Source organism: Rutilus rutilus, assembly GCF_951802725.1.
Source record: "Rutilus rutilus genome assembly, chromosome: 19".
NCBI lineage: Eukaryota > Metazoa > Chordata > Actinopteri > Cypriniformes > Leuciscidae > Rutilus > Rutilus rutilus.
In genome coordinates this window covers 14,443,212-14,461,874 of record NC_140232.1, presented here as the reverse complement: position 1 = coordinate 14,461,874, position 18,663 = coordinate 14,443,212, and the positions used below count along the sequence as shown (strand labels likewise).

The 18,663-nt window shown below is 36.0% G+C and overlaps 1 protein-coding gene across 1 annotated transcript; it reads right to left on the bottom strand.

The window, feature by feature from the left end:
* Positions 1–31: 31 nt before the first annotated feature.
* Positions 32–17,342, bottom strand: npc1l1 (NPC1-like 1). The gene is made up of 19 exons (XM_084390026.1): positions 17,166–17,342; positions 14,610–15,927; positions 13,777–14,041; positions 12,733–12,833; positions 12,475–12,647; positions 12,260–12,388; positions 10,992–11,174; positions 10,143–10,257; positions 9,567–9,832; positions 8,555–8,644; positions 8,239–8,429; positions 7,430–7,557; positions 7,207–7,339; positions 7,029–7,087; positions 6,044–6,194; positions 3,563–3,794; positions 3,347–3,460; positions 3,077–3,239; positions 32–1,251 (listed from the first exon to the last, which is right to left on the bottom strand). The coding sequence occupies exons 1-19, from the start codon at positions 17,226–17,228 to the stop codon at positions 1,037–1,039; spliced, it is 4,089 nt and encodes a 1,362-aa protein (XP_084246152.1). The 5' UTR covers positions 17,229–17,342; the 3' UTR covers positions 32–1,036.
* Between the last annotated feature and the right edge of the window lie 1,321 nt (positions 17,343–18,663).

Below are 18,663 nucleotides of genomic sequence, written 5' to 3'. Positions count from 1 at the left end.
AAATAAATATTTTTATGGACTAACCACTCCGCGTTGGGCCTTACAATGTTCTTAATTCACTGTAAACCACTGCTTTATAGGGATTATTGCTTTATTTAATAACAGTCTTAAACATAATACTTGCTAGAACATATTCATGTGAGAAAAGGCAATATTACAGTATAGTTTAATATTTAATTAATATAATTCCCTGCAACAGAAATATAACTATTTTCATTTAATGTGCCATTTGACAGTGTTTGAAAGTATTACAAGCATGTTTTTAAATATTTACTCTGTAATAAAATTAAAAATGAAATGCCTCTGAAATGGGTTTGCCTACAATCATAGTCAAAGTGCTTTATAGTTACTTTAACAGTAAGTTTAAACTTTGAATGCAAAGTTGAAATCTATTTAACATTCAATGAATTTTTGCAGAATGTAGAAATACACACAGTGCATTTAATATTACTACAGTAATGCTTACAATACAAGAGCTGACACTCTTTAAACTGGAGTGTTATTTGAGCTACATTTTCCTCCTTTCAGAGTTGTTTCTATTATGAACAAGATAATTACTATCATGCAAAAATGACAATATAAAACCTAAACAACAACAACGATTAAATATAACATTCAACAAATATTGCATAATAAAAACCTAAAATAATTCTCATCTACTGTAGTAATTTCCTTATTTCTAAAACAGTGGAATTGAGCTCCTCATTTGTATCCATATCACTTTGTCTCAGGCGTGACCTGGGCAAGTCGATCTCGCTCTCGCTCATGAACATCTTCAGAAGGAGACGGACAGGTTGATAGCAATCACGCAATGCTATCGAGAAGCCCACATAAGGAGGTATAGAGCTGAAATACTGTAGCATGAGGTGATTCTGCTTGGAAAGTTTCAATGTGGTTGGTTGTTTTTCCCTCCAATGCTTACATGCAGTAGTGTGTGTAATGGCAATCTTATGTCTGCCTTTCATGACTGCAAATTCAGTGTAATGGGTAAATGAACTGGAAGGAAGAGGAAGAGCAGTTTGTAAGAGGTCTTAGGCTACAATATGGCAATATCCCAGTGGTTGGGTTCTTGGGTGGTGTTGAAGATAATGTCGGCCTTTACTGGACACGAAGGCTCTACGGGGATTTCGCCGTTCGATTTCTCGTGGTTTTTGAAGCTAACATTGTCATATGTGGCTTTGCTGTTGAGCTCCATCTCCTTGGCTTTTTTCTCTTGAATCTGCAGCAGAAGTGCGTTGTTCACACCAGGACCTGAGCAACACAGACAGTCGATTTTATGAGTTAATAAAACCGTTCCATTTTGTTTAATCCAAACCTGTTCTAACACACACACACACACATATATATATATTTCATATATAAATGTATTTATATACAATTTTGTTCTCTTTTTCCAAATTCTAACACAATATATACAAAGAACCACAAACAAAATTGTTTGGTTTGTTCAGGTTTTGGAATTGAATACTAGTGTACTGCATATAGTTTGGACTGTATCATTTTTATTTTTTAACATGATCCCTTTTATATTTCTTCATCAGTTACACTATGTATTTTCTCTTTTCTTACACACTTTATTTGCACTATTTAGATTTAATAATACTGCTTTATTTGTATGTACTGTAGCTCAGCTGCAAGTACAACACAAATGTACAAATATTTTAAAAATGCTATACTGTCTTCAATACAGTTTTTCTAAATTCAAACAGTGGTATGCTACATTGTTGTAAGATGACCTCTTTAAAATGCATTTAATTCAGCAATTGGTGTCCTAACCATTTACTCAACCGTTTAGGGTCAGTAAGATTAAAAAACATAAAATAATTAGTGTTAGTTTTAGTTTTATTAAGCAAGAATGCATGCATTAAATTAACCAAAAGTGATAGTAAAGATATTTATAATGTTACAAAAGATTTCAATCACAAAGTGCTGTTCTTTTGAACTTTCTATTCATCAAAGAATCCTGAAAAAGATTTATCTTGATTTCCACAAAAATATGAAGCAACACTACAGTTTACAACATTGATAATGATAAGAATCGTTTTGAGCAGCAAATCAGCATATTATAATGATTTCTGAAGGATCATTTGACACTGAAGACTGGAGTAATAATTTAGAAAATACATTACATTTGATCATATATTCAAAAGGAAAACTGTTATTTTATATTGTAATAACATTTCATAATATTTCGGTTTTACTGTATTTTTTGGTCAAATTAATGCGGCCTTGATGAGCATAAGAAACCTCTTTTAAAACCATTAATGGCCGTCGCCATCTTGGCGGCGCGTCACTCACGGATAACCGAAAATAGGCAAAGAGGCGGGATTAGCTGAGGTGACGTGACGGCTAACAAACAGCAGACAAACGGCTAGTAGTGACAGCAGTGGCAATCCACCCGTCACTCAAGTGGCCACGCCCTTAATTATGCAGAACTTTAAGGCTTAATATAATTTTAATGGATGAGTTATAAAAAATTCCACCCCCTCACCGTTGTCATGAAGGGTAAAATCAGCTATATAGACCAAAACTACTTTGTACAGGGCTGTAAACTTGTTTTCTGCTGTAAAATTGGGCATATTAAAGGTATAATGGAGGATTTTTTACTTCCGGGTGGATCACCTATACTATTGGTCCTCCTAGTTGTCAATCATTCTGGTGAATCAATCAAACTTATTCAAAAAGTGGAGAGGGCGGGTCTTATCTAAAATTCGGAAAGATCCTCCACTATCCCTTTAACATGGGATTGACTCTCTTTTGGAGCCTGTCTCTAGAGGCCAGTCGATGAATTGCAGTTTAAGTCACTTCCATGTTGGATTCAAGAGAGAGACCGCAAGGTTGCTGCTTGGTCCTACTCGACCCGTTCCGAGCTTGTTTAAAACTCGATTTCGGGAAGCGGGCGCATTAACAATGATGCTAAAGACCCTAGTCTCCAGCATCAGTAGCTACCGTGCCTCTTGAAGCCAGGTGAGTCTGAACATAGCCTTTGTTTAGAATTAGAACTAGTCTTTTTGAACTTGATTAAGCACCAATGACATAAAGACTGATTATGTAGTTTTTCATTTTTGCAACATACCGAAGAAACTGAGCAGCACAGGCAGAAATATGAGGCCATGGACCATGCCGAGTAGAGTGATGACCAGATTGAGTCTGAAGAAGAAGATCTGGATGAGCTGGGCTTTAGCAAATGCCAAAACAATGATTCCAGGTAGGTTGGTCATTGCAACTCCAGCAAACACCTGGAAAAGAGAACATAGACATATGTAATGGCACCACAACTAGACTGGAATAGCATAGCTGAGCAGGTCTTCAAAATTCATCAAGTGTTTGGTGTTCTGGTACTCACAGCACTGCCCATGTTCGCTGTGGCTTCCTTTGCTCTTTCCACCTTTGTGTGGCCAATGCTGAGAGCAAATGAGCGTGTTATATGAGATACAAACTCCACCGATATACCAACAGCCTGCAAAACAAACCGTGCGTTAATAATGTCAGGGACTGCTAATGACACTGTCATTGGTTTTATGAAATGCAAACTTGCTAATGGTTTCTCCGACACACTCACAGTCACAAGGTTAATAAGCGACACAGCGTTGAAATCGATACTCCACAACGTCATGACGCCAACCGTATCCACAGTGATCATCACTATAGTGAACAGGTTCAGAAAGCCTGATCTCAAGTCCATGCCGAGCAGGATACAACACACAACGAATGTGGGGAGAAGACACAAGGCAATGTTGAACAGACCCTCATTCACGATGGTCAGGTACTGTTCGTAATACACGTACGTCACACTGCGAAATGAAAGATCACAGAGTCAGGGCACCTGGTTCTTCTTGTGCATTTAATGAAAACTTTAATGCATGTCTTTTACTTGTATTAAGAACTAAGAACTTTTTTTCTTTGGCCATATTTTATCTTGGACACCCTTGTGAAAGAAGTACACTTTAGCATCCTTTTAAAAAGAGCTGTTATTATGGATATGATATACTTTAAAAGAATAATATTAAGTGGGAACTAAATGTAGTTTTTGCACAATTAACTGCATGTTATTTACTTAATGGCAACATAGTTTAAATGTATATCACAATGCAATTAGTTGAACTTAAGAATGCTTTTTGACATTCTTGAGTAGGACTTAAGAGCATCTTTATATGCAATTTCATAACTTATTGTGTCTTAAATATGGTTAAAGTGTACTGCCGAATGTACTGACAAGCATTTATGCAAACTAAAATATATTTTAATGTCATTTCTAATGAAACATGTATGTCATGTATTTATAAATACACATTTGTAATAATGAAGTTGCAATTTAGTACTTTTAAAATGTAAGTACTTTACATGTGTTTAACATATGTTTGTAAACATCAAAATAAGTGTACGGTACTTCTTTAAAGCACCACAAAATAAAAAAAAACAATGATTTAAAATGTACTTTAAAGTAAAGCTTTTAATCTGTCATTATTACAAGTGCACTTTTTAAAAGTGTATTTAATTGTGTCAAGAAAGTGTAATCTCTTTAAAGTACACTTGAGAGGCCTTTTATTTCATTAACAAGCAAGTAGTCAGTTAAAAATATACTATGAAGATCTGAAGTACTCTACAAGTGCACATTCAATATAATTAAGCACACTTCTTTTTCATGAAGCACCAAGTGAGCCACCAATCACCACTCAGAATTTACGCATATATATCACTTTTCATGACTTTTAAACAGGAAGGAGGAAATTGCTCCGAAAAATGAGGAAAAAAGACACATTTAGATTTACTTTAATAATAAACATAATGAGTGGTATTGCTGTTTTCATTGATTTCATTGATGCCACCAGCACATATCTGTTAAAGGATTAGTTCACCCCAAAATGAAAATTTCCTAATAATTTACTCACCCCAATGCCATCCAAGATATCCATGTCTTTCTTTCCTCAGTGGGAGAGAAATTATGTTTTTTGAGGAAAACATTTCTGGATTTTTCTTCTAACAATGGACTTCATTGGTTACCATCGTTTTTAAGTCCAAATCAATGCAGTTTCAAAAGTCTTTGAAGTGTTTAAACGGGCTGTACGCGATCACAGCTGAAGAAGAGGTTGTTATCTAGCGAAACGATAGGTCATTTTCAATTTTTTTTAAATAATTTATAGACTTTTTACCTTCAATAGTTCGGACTGAGCTGATCAACAAACGGACAGGAACTACGTCATCACGCTGAAAGGTCACGCCGGCGCCGGCAATACTATTTGAACTACTATTCATATTCATCAGAATGTTATTCATATACTATTCATATTCATATTCACTGAATACTATATCTATATATATAATAGCAAACAATACTATTTGAACTATCCTCCTACGTACGGTCGCATTGTAAACAGTGGGGCGGTACTTCTGCCGGCGCCGGCGTGACCTTTCAACGTGATGACATAGTTCCCTGTCCGTTTGTTGATCAGCTCAATCCGAACTATTGAAGGTAAAAAGTCTATAAATTATCTAATTTTTTTGAAAATGACCTATCGTTTCGCTAGATAACAACCTCTTCTTCAGCTGTGATCACGTACAGCCCCGTTTAAACACTTCAAAGACTTTTGAAACTGCATTGATTTGGACTTAAAACCGATGGTAACCAATGAAGTCCATTGTTAGAAGAAAAATCCAGAAATGTTTTCCTCAAAAAACATAATTTCTCTCCCACTGAGGAAAGAAAGACATGGATATCTTGGATGGCATTGGGGTGAGTAAATTATTAGGACATTTTCATTTTGGGGTGAACTAATCCTTTAACATCTCAAAAAATGTGTTTTAGGGTTTCATGACCCTTTAAAATGGATGCGTGACATCCCTGTTCTATCCTGAACAGGGAGAAACGTATCAAGTAGCTCAAGGATTCGTGATGTAGTTTTGCAATTTATGAAGTAGCTCAAGGACGCGTTATCATTCAATAACATTACATTTCCTGATTATCGCTTCTTATCTTATCCCGTAGAAGAAACAGCAAGGGTGAGGATGGTAAGATAAGGGAGGATTAGAAGACGACACCTACGTGTAAGGGAAGACCTCAAAGTCAGGAGAGGTGCCGGGGATTTGCCTCATGGTCAGCGTGATATTACGCGCCAGTTCTCTGACCTTCTGCAGCGCGGCCGTATACTCCTGCGAGTTGACCAGAGGAGTGTGGTAGGCCATGAACCGAGAAGCTGTAAATGGAGAGATGTCATGATAAATTGTGAATGGACTGAAACACTTAAATGTGTCTTAAATGAGCTGTTTGTAGGCCTTAAAACCTGGAAGAGAATTAGCAGTTTTCAGTTTATGAGTAAAATAGAGTCTGTGGCTTCGTCACATTTGATTCTATAACATAAATTACAGTCATACCTCAAACATTGTGAACAATTCACCAAATAAGGGCTTCAACTACAGTACCATAAGGAAGTGAGTTGACGTGTATAACGAATTGTTGTAGCCATTGTAGCTTTTAAAAAAACGACAGTTTCAAGAATCACGATTGAGGTACTGTATGAAAGTGAGTAATTTACGTTGTAGAACAAAATGTTAAAATCTCTTACAGTAATATTAGTAATACATTTTACTCATAAATCGGAAACTGCTAATCTTACATTTCTTAAGGGAACCAATTGTGAATAAGCCAACAAATTGACGTTATGACTTAACAGCTCCATAGAACAGTGATTCTCATAATGTTTTTATTCACAATTTCTACCCAATCAAATATTTTAGAGCTCGGCATAGGGAAATGTATATTCATTTTAAAAATGCCCATTTCTTTTTAATATTTTATTAATCATCATAGCCATTTCCAAGTCTAGAAATCACACTATTAAAATTATGCTACTTCATATGTTCATGTTTTCAAAAAACTCTGTTTAGGCTTATATTGAAGCTTGCTTTGTCTTATTTTAAATAATTTAAAAGCATCTTGGAAGTCCCATTGTAAGTTTGCTAAAGCCCCGTTAAGAACCACGATAGAAGGTGAATGCAAAATGTTACATGTACAAATTGATGTATCTCACCTATTACTTCCCCAGTTTCATTGTCTCTAATTACAGCTTTATCATAAGCTCCCAAACCACTGTAAATGAAATAAAAACATTTTTAGTAAATACACTATAACCATGGACGTGTTTTATTCGAAACATTCAAAGCTTCTATTCAGTCCTTTAGATGACCAGATGTAGTAGCATTTCTTACCCTTTTGGACACTGAAGGTCAGGTCTGTTGCTCAGAAAGTCTGGCAGGAATCTGTAAAACTCTTCAACACTAGGCCGCAGAACCCCGTCTTCGGGGGTTTTCATACACTTCTGGGTACACGTAAAAATACCCGCTGTCAAAAAGTTTCAAATTTAGTTCATTGGACCATACATAAACATAAAAGCTTTAATAGTTAACTGGTAATTTATACATAGACACTTACTCTCATTGGCCGGACAAAATGTTCCAATGTTTGGGCCAGTTGTATAGATACGACAACATTTGGATCCAGGATTCAGCCAGTCAATATAGTCATCCACCCAGGAGGATGCTGGGATAGCCAAATAAGATCTAGAGCAATCAGCGAGATTGTGATTTTTTGATCTTGAACTCCTTGTATTTTGTAAAAATGTATGTGTGTAATGAAGCAGCACAACTATTTTCAACATGTTTCTTGAGCAGAAAATCAGAACTGGAGTAATGATTCTGAAAATGCAGCATTGCCATCACATGAATACTATAAAATATATTCAAATATAAAAAACAACAAATAGAAAAGTTGTTACGTTTTACTGTTTTTTGATCAAATAACTGCATCCTTGGTAAGCGACTTCTTTCAAAACTATTGAAAAATCTTTCCAACACCCAAACTTTTGTATGGTAGTGAAGCCATAGCTCATCATTTATCTGGCTCTTTACCAGTATTATAAAGATCTTTGTCTCTATCCTAACATTATAATTAGAATGACTGTAGAGGCAGTATTCAAAGAATACTAAGAGGTAGACGTGATAAAGCTTTTTTTGTCATAGTCATTTCATTGTATAATTCTCAAACACTATAATAGTATCTTGCCAGGACCGTGTCACTGTGGACTTTCAAGATCGATAACACAAATCTGTAAGTTCAAGGTCTGATGTGATGCAAAGTAAGGTAAAGAGTAGAGGAGTGCAGAACACCAAATTACATTTTTAGTTCACTGAAAGCTGAAAGACTTATAGTGGAGATATGCAGGGGAGATATATAGCGCTCACCGGTCAGGGTACTCAGTGGCGTATCGGATCTTCTGGGTAAAAGAGAACTGGTCACATCCCACACTAGAACACACTGCATTTAAGCCCTCCGCACTGGTGAAATTGAACCCTTTGGTCGTGATAAAATACGTTGGCACGCCAACCTCAAAATACTTATTGAGGTATGCAAAGTAGTCCAACATGTAGGAATCCTGGTAATATTTACACACAGGGGAAGAGAGAGACAACACGGTAACTAATTATTGAATAACTGAAAGTGTTTTTAATATTTGCTCATGTATTTTTATTGGTGTGTTAAATAAACTTCTGTACTTACAGTTGGCATGGCCAGTTCCTGATCTAAGCCCACTTTTACATTGAACAAGAGGAACACAGAGGCAAAGAACATCACAAGGAACACCACCATCTAAGAGAACAAGACATCATGATATTAAACTATTATTAATTGTATTATATAAAAGCATGTAAAGAACAAAAAGAAAGATTTTTTCTTTTTTTTTTTTGATATGCATGAAATTCTAGTATGGGTGGGTGTTTTAAACAATGGACACTTGTTTTAGTCATGTACACATACTTTTACTTTTTTTATTTAAATTTATACTGGAATAAAATGTCTGATTCCTTTATTCTGTTAAGGTTGATTTCATATGTTTATGTAGCCTAAAAATAGTAAAATGAAATTAATGAACATTTTGAGAAAATTATAGCTTTTTATAATTTTATTAGTGGCAAAATTGTTGGTTGTGTTGGAAATCAGGCCAAGGACAGCTGAGGAATTTGTAAAATATATATAAATTATAAACCTTTACTTAAAGCCTTTATATATGATTCATTATAAAAGTATTTTAATGCAGTAATTATGCCTTGTATGGTCAATATAAATAATTGTAACCACAGTTATAATACACATCTATTCATTGTTAAACGTTTAGAAAGCATTAAAACACATGACAACCACTTTCAGATGTAACAAGGAATCTGCAGATATAAAAAGAATGATTTTTTTATGAAAAGATTTAATGCATTGTAAAGTACATTATGAATACCTTTATAATGCATTATACATAAAGGCTTTAAGTGTTACCATAAAGGTTAACACAATATTTTTTTTACAAGTTGTTTTTATTACTAGGCCTATAGCTTTAAAAATGTGCTATTTTATATCTTTATGATGGATTTTCATATTTTACGACTGAAAGTCTAGAACTGGGATAAAGGTAAATCCATTGAATATATAAATAAAAGACATTTGAAAAGTAGCAATTGTAATAAAAATCATAAAATGACTGCAGTTAAAGAAACCATAATGCTGTAAAGTAGGAACGTACCACTATTACCCTGCTGACAGGGTTGAGCAGTGCAGGGGCGTAGTATTTTTTCATTAATGGGAGCAGGATGCCCTGGTTGGGTTTGGATGGGTGTGGAGTTGTCACAGTAACACAGCAAGCTATCTCACAACGGTTTGCATCTTGTCGTCGAGCATCAAGTGAGAGCAGAGCCACAAAGGCAGTCATCTGTAGAATGAAGTCCATGAGCACAGCCAATGCCGCGTATAGGGCAAACGACTTCACCGCCGGCATAGTGCTCAAAGCACCTGCAAAGAGACAATGAGGGTGTGTTTAAGTGTGTTTACTCATACATGGAATTAATCTGAACCCATTGACTGCGTTATATATGACTCATTCAAAGAAAATTATTGCCACTATACATAAATCATATCTCTATTTAATTAGGGTGGTACATATCTGATGCTTTATGTTTCACTGACATGCACATGTGAGTAAAGGTCAGGCAATTTAATAAATGTTCCTCGTTTCTATCCATAATTGTATAAAAATAAAACATTTCTTGTTCTTGTGTTTTATGGGATGAATCAGAGATAAAGATTAGTGGGAAATTCTCACCCAGGAAGAAACAAACAGATTCAGATAAACTGCAAAGGAGCATGCTGGGAGCCACATTTCCAAGAACTCTCCCGATATGTTCCTCCCTCTGCTCTCCTGGTCTGCGCATATCTCTCTGATTGAGATTCAACATGGAAAAGACAGAAAAAAAAAAAGCGTGGTTTATGAAGATCTTCTACTTCTAATATATGCATGCATGTATGTATATGTATGTATGTGTATGCATATGTTTTTATATGTATGTATATATGGATGGATGGATGGACGGACGGACGAATATACACTAACATTTCAAAGTTTGGAGTTGTTAAGATTTTTTTTTTTCATGCTCACCAAGGCTGCATTTATTTGATCAAAAACACAGTAAAACAGAAATATTGTGAAATATTATTAAAATTCAAAATAACTGTTTTCTATTTGAATATATTTAAAAATGTAATATATTCCTGTGATGGTAGAGCTGAATTTTCAGCATCATTACCTCAAGTCTTCAGTGTCAAATGTTCCTTTAGAAATCATTCTAATATGATGATTTGATGCACAATAAATATTATATATATTATTATCACAGTTTAAAACTGTTGTACTGCTTTTTGTGTGTGAAAACTGTTCAAAAGAACAGCATTTATTTGAACATTTATTTTAATTGAATGCATCCATGCAGAATAAAAGTGTACATTACTTTAAAAAAACAAAAAAACATTTGAACGATACTGTATAAAACTAAGAACTGTAAAAGAAGTCAGTAAGTGAAATAAAGTGATTTGATTCACCATTTAAAGCTGACCCCTAGAAAGTATGTCAGAAAGATAAGTTACAAAGAAAAACAGAATGAAGAAAGAAACATACCTGATATTCTAAAACAAAAATGAAGATGTTATCAGCTCCCACAGCAAGCACGAGGAAGGGCACCACCTGCAGAATGACCAGTGAGGACGGAACCCCAATCCAGGCATAGAAACCCATTGAGGCTAAGACAGAGCAGCCGACGACCAGAATACCACCCAGTCCGACCAAGAACTTTGAGTCTACCTAAGAAGACAACCATACAACCATGGTTTGTAGAAGCAGCATTAGAATATATTTACTTGTCAAACTAGGCCAATGGATAGTTCATCTGAAATACTTTTGGAAAGTGGAGATAATACTCAATCTATAACTAAGCTTATTATTCATTCTTTTTTTCTGACCTCCATACTATATCAACTGAGAAACAAATGTGAAATATTTTGAGAAAAAGCCATTCAAAATGGAAAATGTTTAAAGGGGTGGTTGAATATGATTTCACTTTTCTAACTTTAGTGAGTGTGTAATGTTACTGTTTGAGCATAAACAACATCTGCAAAGTTACAATGCTCAAAGTTCAACGCAAAGGGAGACATTTGCTTTTAAAGAAATTGCTTTTTAAGGACTACAACAAACGGCTGGTAAGGACTACACGATATTCCTCCCGGGTTAGTGACATCACTAACCCTAAAATTTACATAAACCCGCTCCCGGGAACGCAAGATTATCAAGACAGAATATGCTAATCAATGACTAGACGATAACTGAACATAAGCTACATAAATTCACCAACTAACCATTCAGAAATATTGTCTACATGTTGTCACTTCTTATTGAGTCTCTCCATCATTCTGACTTTGTTTGAACATAAATGTCTAAAAGTTTTTGAAATTTTCAGTGCATGTCTGTGTGAGGTAAAAGGACACAAGCTCTTGAAGCTCCGCCCTCTGTGCCGGGAGCAGCAGCTCATTTGCCTTTAAAGGAACAGATACAAAACGGTGCATTTTTGCTCAACCTCAAAAAGTGACAACTTTAACATGCTATATAAAAATATCTGTGGGGTATTTTGAGCTAAAACTTTACATACACACTAATTTTAATCAGATTTATTTTACATCTGGTGAAAAGGGCATTATACCACCCCTTTAAAAAATGGGTATGTTATTTAGTTTTTGATATCCAGAATGTATCATTTGAATTGCTCAGAACAGTTTATGTTGAGTTTCCATTAGGCCTTCATTTTGAGAAAATAAATGCTTCTTCCTTTATTCCCTGTTATCAGAAATTAGGAAATTCCCAGTAAGCCATTAAGCCGTCCGTTACTGACTCACCAGGATACGCTTCCAGGATGAATATTCCCCAAGAGCCACAGCAATGTAGAGGAAGATGACAGCATAGCTTATCATGAATATGGGGATATCTTCTGCAGTCGTTCTGTTAATCTCATCTTCCAAAGACCTCTGAGGAGCACCAGATCACTTGATTATGACACTGTTAAACACTGGCATCTTTGATCTATACAGCATATGGTCAGCCAGAATCTCACCTCAGCCATGTAGGCAAATGTGAAGTTTGTGCTTGTGTTTTTCTGATATTCCTGGACAATTTTGAGGAACATGCTTTCCCACTGTTGAACCACCTTAAATTTAGCGTCGGATCGTGCGTAATTGTTCAGGGAGAAGGTGAGGATCAGGGCCTCAGCAATGGTGTATGCCTCATCTGAAAATGTAATGGAAAGCTGAAAGTCAGCTCAGTAAATCTTTAAGAAAAAGATGAGATGCCAGCAGACAGTTTTGTGCCTTACCCTCATATCCTCCTACAGCCAGGAAGGGGAAGACAGGACCTCCATAGTCTGCCATGCAACTCATGCCAAGAGCTGTGATGTCTTTAAATGATAACGGAGAGCTGTGGGCAAGCAGAATGTAATTATGTTATGTGTGATATTGTTTGGAGTTACTGTCTATTTTTGCAGCAACAACAACAACAACAACAACAAAAAAAGCTCAATAGGTGCTGTTTCATTCCTGCATGATTCAGTGATTTTGAATGATGAAATTGGTTGAGTGAATCATTCAATGACTCTCTCATAAAGTCTTCATTCGAAATAGAATCCTACTCTTACTATTTATTTTATATTATAGTAGTAGTATGCTATATAGTAGCCAGTCTCTGGCTTCAACGAATATGCATGCTATATAGACTTAACTATACTATGTAGTTGGCAAAAACAGTATATGAAAAGAGTAGTGTTCAAATTCACAGTATTCATAAAACAGTATGCACAAAGTATGCCATGAGGCCATAGAAGAGGACTTGGTCATGTAGTGACACAACTAATGCTGGTAGGTCAGATGACAATGACAATATGAGGAAAGTAGTATTTCATCCATTCGGATTACATTCATACACATTCATACTAAAACATTTATTTTTAAAAGTTTCAGAGTAAGTACTTATTTAAAAGAAGTACCTACTCAAGAGTATGCGAGTATGTCATAAAGACTGTGACTGAATTCGGAGTAGCATACTAGCATATATTAGTTATATTAATATGAAATATTTTATAGTAGTAGTATTAGCTTAAGAGAAGAGTATGCTACAGAATTCTGAATTGAACCAGTTCTTATTTATTTCCTGAATGAATCATGTATTTGAATCAATTGGTGAGCAATAATGATTAAATGACTGACTCATAAAGAGTCAGTTGATGCAGTTTATGATGTAAACGGCAGAAAGACCCAGCATGCAAAAACATGAAAAGTCCCAACAACTTGTTCAGTGGAACTTCAAAAACCTGGAAATGTTCCTAAGGTAATGTAACAACTACAGATATGGATATGTGACTTACTTTACACAGTAGATGAAATGGTCCCTCCAATCCACCTCCTTAGTCACGCCGAGCTCTGTCATGTTTGCTTTGGCGTTTAGGTTGTCCAAGCTATTTTGGAAGTACTGCGGTAGACTGTTGACAGCACAGTCTGTTAAAGAGGGGTTGTCTGGATTGAGTGGCGCATAGCAAACATCTTTAAGGCTTGCAGTTCGGTTTAGATCATCTGACCAGAATTCAATTGCCTGGATTCTCTGCTGAAGCTCCAGCAGCTCTATGATCAAATCTGTGAGAAAGAAACATACTCAGTAAGCCTGTATTTGAATGACTGAAACCTAAGATTCAGGGGAACAGAAAATTCTCAAAAATGAAAGCATTGCTACATAAAACACTCATTAGGACTGCTTGAGGCTAAGGCTACACATCCCAACTTCACAGTGGTTATTCCAATTGTGAATGGATTATATACAGAAAGCTATGAGCAAAAACCTTTTCCAGTGAAATTCTCACTGGTGAAGTACAGTATGCTTGGACTTGTGCAGTCATGTGGTACAATGGACTGCAAGCTCACATTCAGATCTATCTCCATTCAATCAACAACTGATGGATAGATCCAAGGTAGAACCCATCCTACACCTTTTTTCTTTTTTCGATAATCCATTGTACATTACAATACGGAAGAGATCTGCCGCTACTTCTCTAGAGCTAAATAGTATGCGTAATACTTTTGACACTTTTCACAATGAGTTAATTTTTGACAACCTTATTGGTAATCACCATTATTTTTTTTGATTGATTGTGTAGCCATCAAACGAATTATTTTGACCAACAAGTGAAACAACAGCAAGTTTTACCTTTAGAGATGATGCCACTGAAGTTCTGTTGGCCAAAGAGTAAGGAGTCATAGTAGTGGCTGGGCCGGTCTGGAGCGGTCAAGATCAGCTGATTGGTGCGGTAAAATGGATCAAAATGTGTATCATGGAAGTCCTTCTCACGCATGGCACGACTTTGGGGTGCTGACCAGAGCTGGACAGGATCTGTGGTCAGTTCTATGTCTTTTATTCCCACTGTGAATGCTATCACAACCACAAGGCAGACCGGAAGCACAAACTGAGGATACCTTGCCATAATCTTTCCCCAGGTCTCGAAAAGAGATCCTAGGAAGTCCTGAGTGGCAAGACTAGCTCTGTCAGAGCACGTAACATCTTTAAGACTGATTTTATGGTTAATCTCATTTTCGTTTTGGTCCGTGGTGCTCTTGCCCTTCCGAGCGCTCCTTGACTTTTGGTAGTAGGTAGTGCACTCTAAAACTATGTAACACATAAAAAGGAAAAAGATGCAGGCAAAGACTGTGATACAGATGACAAGGACGCCGTTAAGTCTACCAATCATGAATGGTTTTGGTAAAGGTGGTGGTGGTGGTACAGCTGGACAAGATTGCTCACAGTCCTGACAGGAACAGGCCTCACCCCCTGTAGGTGTCATCTCGTTGCAATTCAATGCTCTTCCTGCAAACGGAAACGCTCCTTGTGGGAGTCCAGCGGTCTGTCCTTCTGGCAAGAGCCTGAAATTAATATCCAGAGGAGCCAGTCCATTGCTTGAGTCACCCTGGAAATCGTACCAGCGTTGCGGTGTACACAGAGTCGCACCATAGCGGCCACACATCGTGGCAATAGCGAACCCTCCGGTGGCTGGGATTCGTACGTTTCTGCAGGATCTAAACGAACCATCTGAGAAGTTGGTGGATATGTAAGCCTCGTAACCTACCACAGCTTCCTTGACAATGCCAGATGGCTGCGTGATGTTCGCGGTTTTGGTGATTTTTAACAACTGACTTTGGTTGGGACTGCAGGTGGTGGCACAGTGGAGATGTGCAAAGTTCTCTGCGCAGGATGGGCATCGGATCAGCACGGCTTTGGACAGCGTCAGGCTGCTCTGTAGAGCTGTGAGCTGCCTGATGGAGCAGCAGCCCAGTGTTTCACCATCACCGTTGGCAAACATTGGGCATACAGATTTGAAAAGTGCATAGTGGTCTCCCGTCACATTAACGGCTTTTCTGTAGTCCTTACAGGGTACCCTAGGGGGAATAAGAGCCCCCCCCACACCAGGGTTTAGGCCACAGTCCTCATAAAACGAGCAGTAGCCTGGTTCATGCTGAGCACTGGTGAGAACCTGCAAAAGACAGAGATATAACATAGATAGGGATGTAACAATCTAGTTTAGTCAAGTGACTAAAGCACTCAGCACTCAGAACTCAACAATAAGGATTTCAGTTTTTTGCCTGCATTTACATCAAAGATTTTTCAATGTTTTTGAAAGAAATCTCTAAAGTCACAATGTAATTACAATTTAAAATAACTGTTTTAATATAATGGTAAAGCTGAATTTTTAGCATCATTACTCCAGTCTTCAGTCACATGATCCTTCAGAAATCATTCTAATATGCTGATTTGCTGCTCAAAAAACATTTATTATTATTATCAATGTTCGAAGCAGTGTTGCTTAATTTTTTTGTCGAAATATTTTTTTCAGGATTCATTGTATTATATATATATATATATATATATAGCAACAGTTTAATTTAATACATCCTTGCTCAATAAAAGTATTAATTACTAGCCCCAAACTTTTGAATGGTAATGTATTTAATTTGTTTTGTTTTGTTTTGTTTTTCATTCAAAAAATGACAATGAAAGGAAATTAAATGTTTTCTTTACAATTTGTAACAAATCATTTTCAGAAGTATCTACACTCTGGCTCACACGCATTCCACAGCGAGAAAAAGTGTGGATGTGATCAAATGAGGTGCTATTTATTTCATATTCACAAAAATGGATCCACAAATAAATCTAAAGTGATTCACAAAAATCACAAACAAATACACAAAAAAATCAAATGAGATTACCAAGCAAACATTGATAAATGTATTGTGTTTCATGCAAACAAATTTTAAACTTTTGCAAATGCCTCTGACCAATCAACCAACTGTACCACAATTATAGCCAGAAAACTTTTAATAAAGCTATAGGTGGCGGAGTCTGGATGGGTATCGTTCGAAAAAGCATAACGCCAACTGAATTTAATGATGACCAGAATCCATCAGCAAATAGACAATATTCATTCTCCACACGCTGACAGACGATTTTGTATGGTCAAAATTCCATACACATTTCAATATCTCATTTTTATGAAATGCTTCACATTTATTTTTGGATCAATTTTCTATTTTGGAAAATGAAACAATTAAGTGTGACCTCAACTTATAACCTGCATATAAAGGAAACTCGTGGAAGACAAAACTCTTCACTTTGCTATTTCAATATTTAAAGCAGCCCGTTTCAGATATTTTGTAGAATGATTCTGCCATTCAGACGATTTAGATATACAAAATACGACAAGTGAAGACTTACCACGCAAACAGCAAGTGACAACAATGTAAGGGACCATTCCCAGCCCTTTCTTTGGGAATACATTTGTCTTCCTAAGTCTTTGCTTTTCTGTGTATGTGGAGTGTTAGTTCCAGTGGAGAGATGAAGGCAGGAGGACGTCAGGAGCTTCGGGTAGCTCTACTTCTGCCTGTGTTGATACTGTAGAGTAAGACAGGGGGAAATGAAAGGCTTCCTCACTCTCATTGGATGAACATAAGTGATACTGATGATGACCAGAGTCTTATCTGGCCTGATGTTTAAACCACCAACCAGAATGGACAAAAGCCAATCCAGCTCACTGATCATTAACTAGATGGGCAGACTAAACCAAAGGTATGTTACAGATGCAATGGAACTTCGAAAGAACAAAACACACCCACCAAAATCTGATAACCACCCGATGACTAAAATGTGCATGAAACTATGGTCTGAGCAACTGCAAAACAACTACAATTGTATTTCCCCTTTTCAGTGGGGTGAATCGTATTTGTACACAATGTGTGACATAAAATGATGTCCCTCCAGTGCTTGCTCTTTTTTTGTATTAAAAAATCAAATCAAATCAAAACTTCAAATAATCAAAAAAATTAAATAAAAATAATAATAATTAAAAGTGCTTTTTTTCTTGCAGTGAAATCACATAACCATTTATTGGTAGAGAGTCTAATGAAAGAGATTCAATCAAGACCTCTGGAGGAGTTTCATCAGTGCTGAAAAACAGGTAATGTAATATTTACAGTATGACAAGACTAAAGAAGCTTAATGGTTTTGTGTGGCCATGAAATCACAATTGACAATTTCAAGGCTGCATTTATTTAAAAAAAAAAAAAAAAAAAAAAAATTTTTTCTATAATTAATATATTATAAATTGTAATTTATTCCTGTGGTGACGAAGCTGAATTTTCAGTATCATTACTGATTTGATCCTCTTTTGTGGAAACAATTTTTGAACTTTATTTGATTAATATAAAGTTCAAAAGAACAGCATTTATTTGAAAAAATAAATATTCTGTAACATTATAAATGTATTTACTGTCACTTTTGATCAATTTAAAGCATCCTTGCTGAACCAAAAAATGCATTAATTAAATAAAAAAACTTTTTAATGGACAAAAATATTAATTGAATTAATGATATGCGCATGTCTTTTGAAGCTGACCATTTATGGCATTACTTCTAAGCAAAAGCTTTAATATAATCTAAAAGTAAGCTATATAATTATTTTAACAATGGTTAGTTATTTGGTAAGAAGCTTAATCGCTTTTGTTGTAGCATTCCTCATTTCAAATGCCTTCAAATGAAAGCGTTTGCTAAAGGAATAAATGTAAATGTAAAAGGTGTAAGGGGACAATGCAAAATAAACCAAACAGATTTAATAAAAATCAACAAATGACAACAACAAAAGAGAGAAAGCAGAAATAGGCAGAAACGATCAAGCAAAACTGGAGGTGTCTGGAGGAACAGAGATACGTACGAGTAT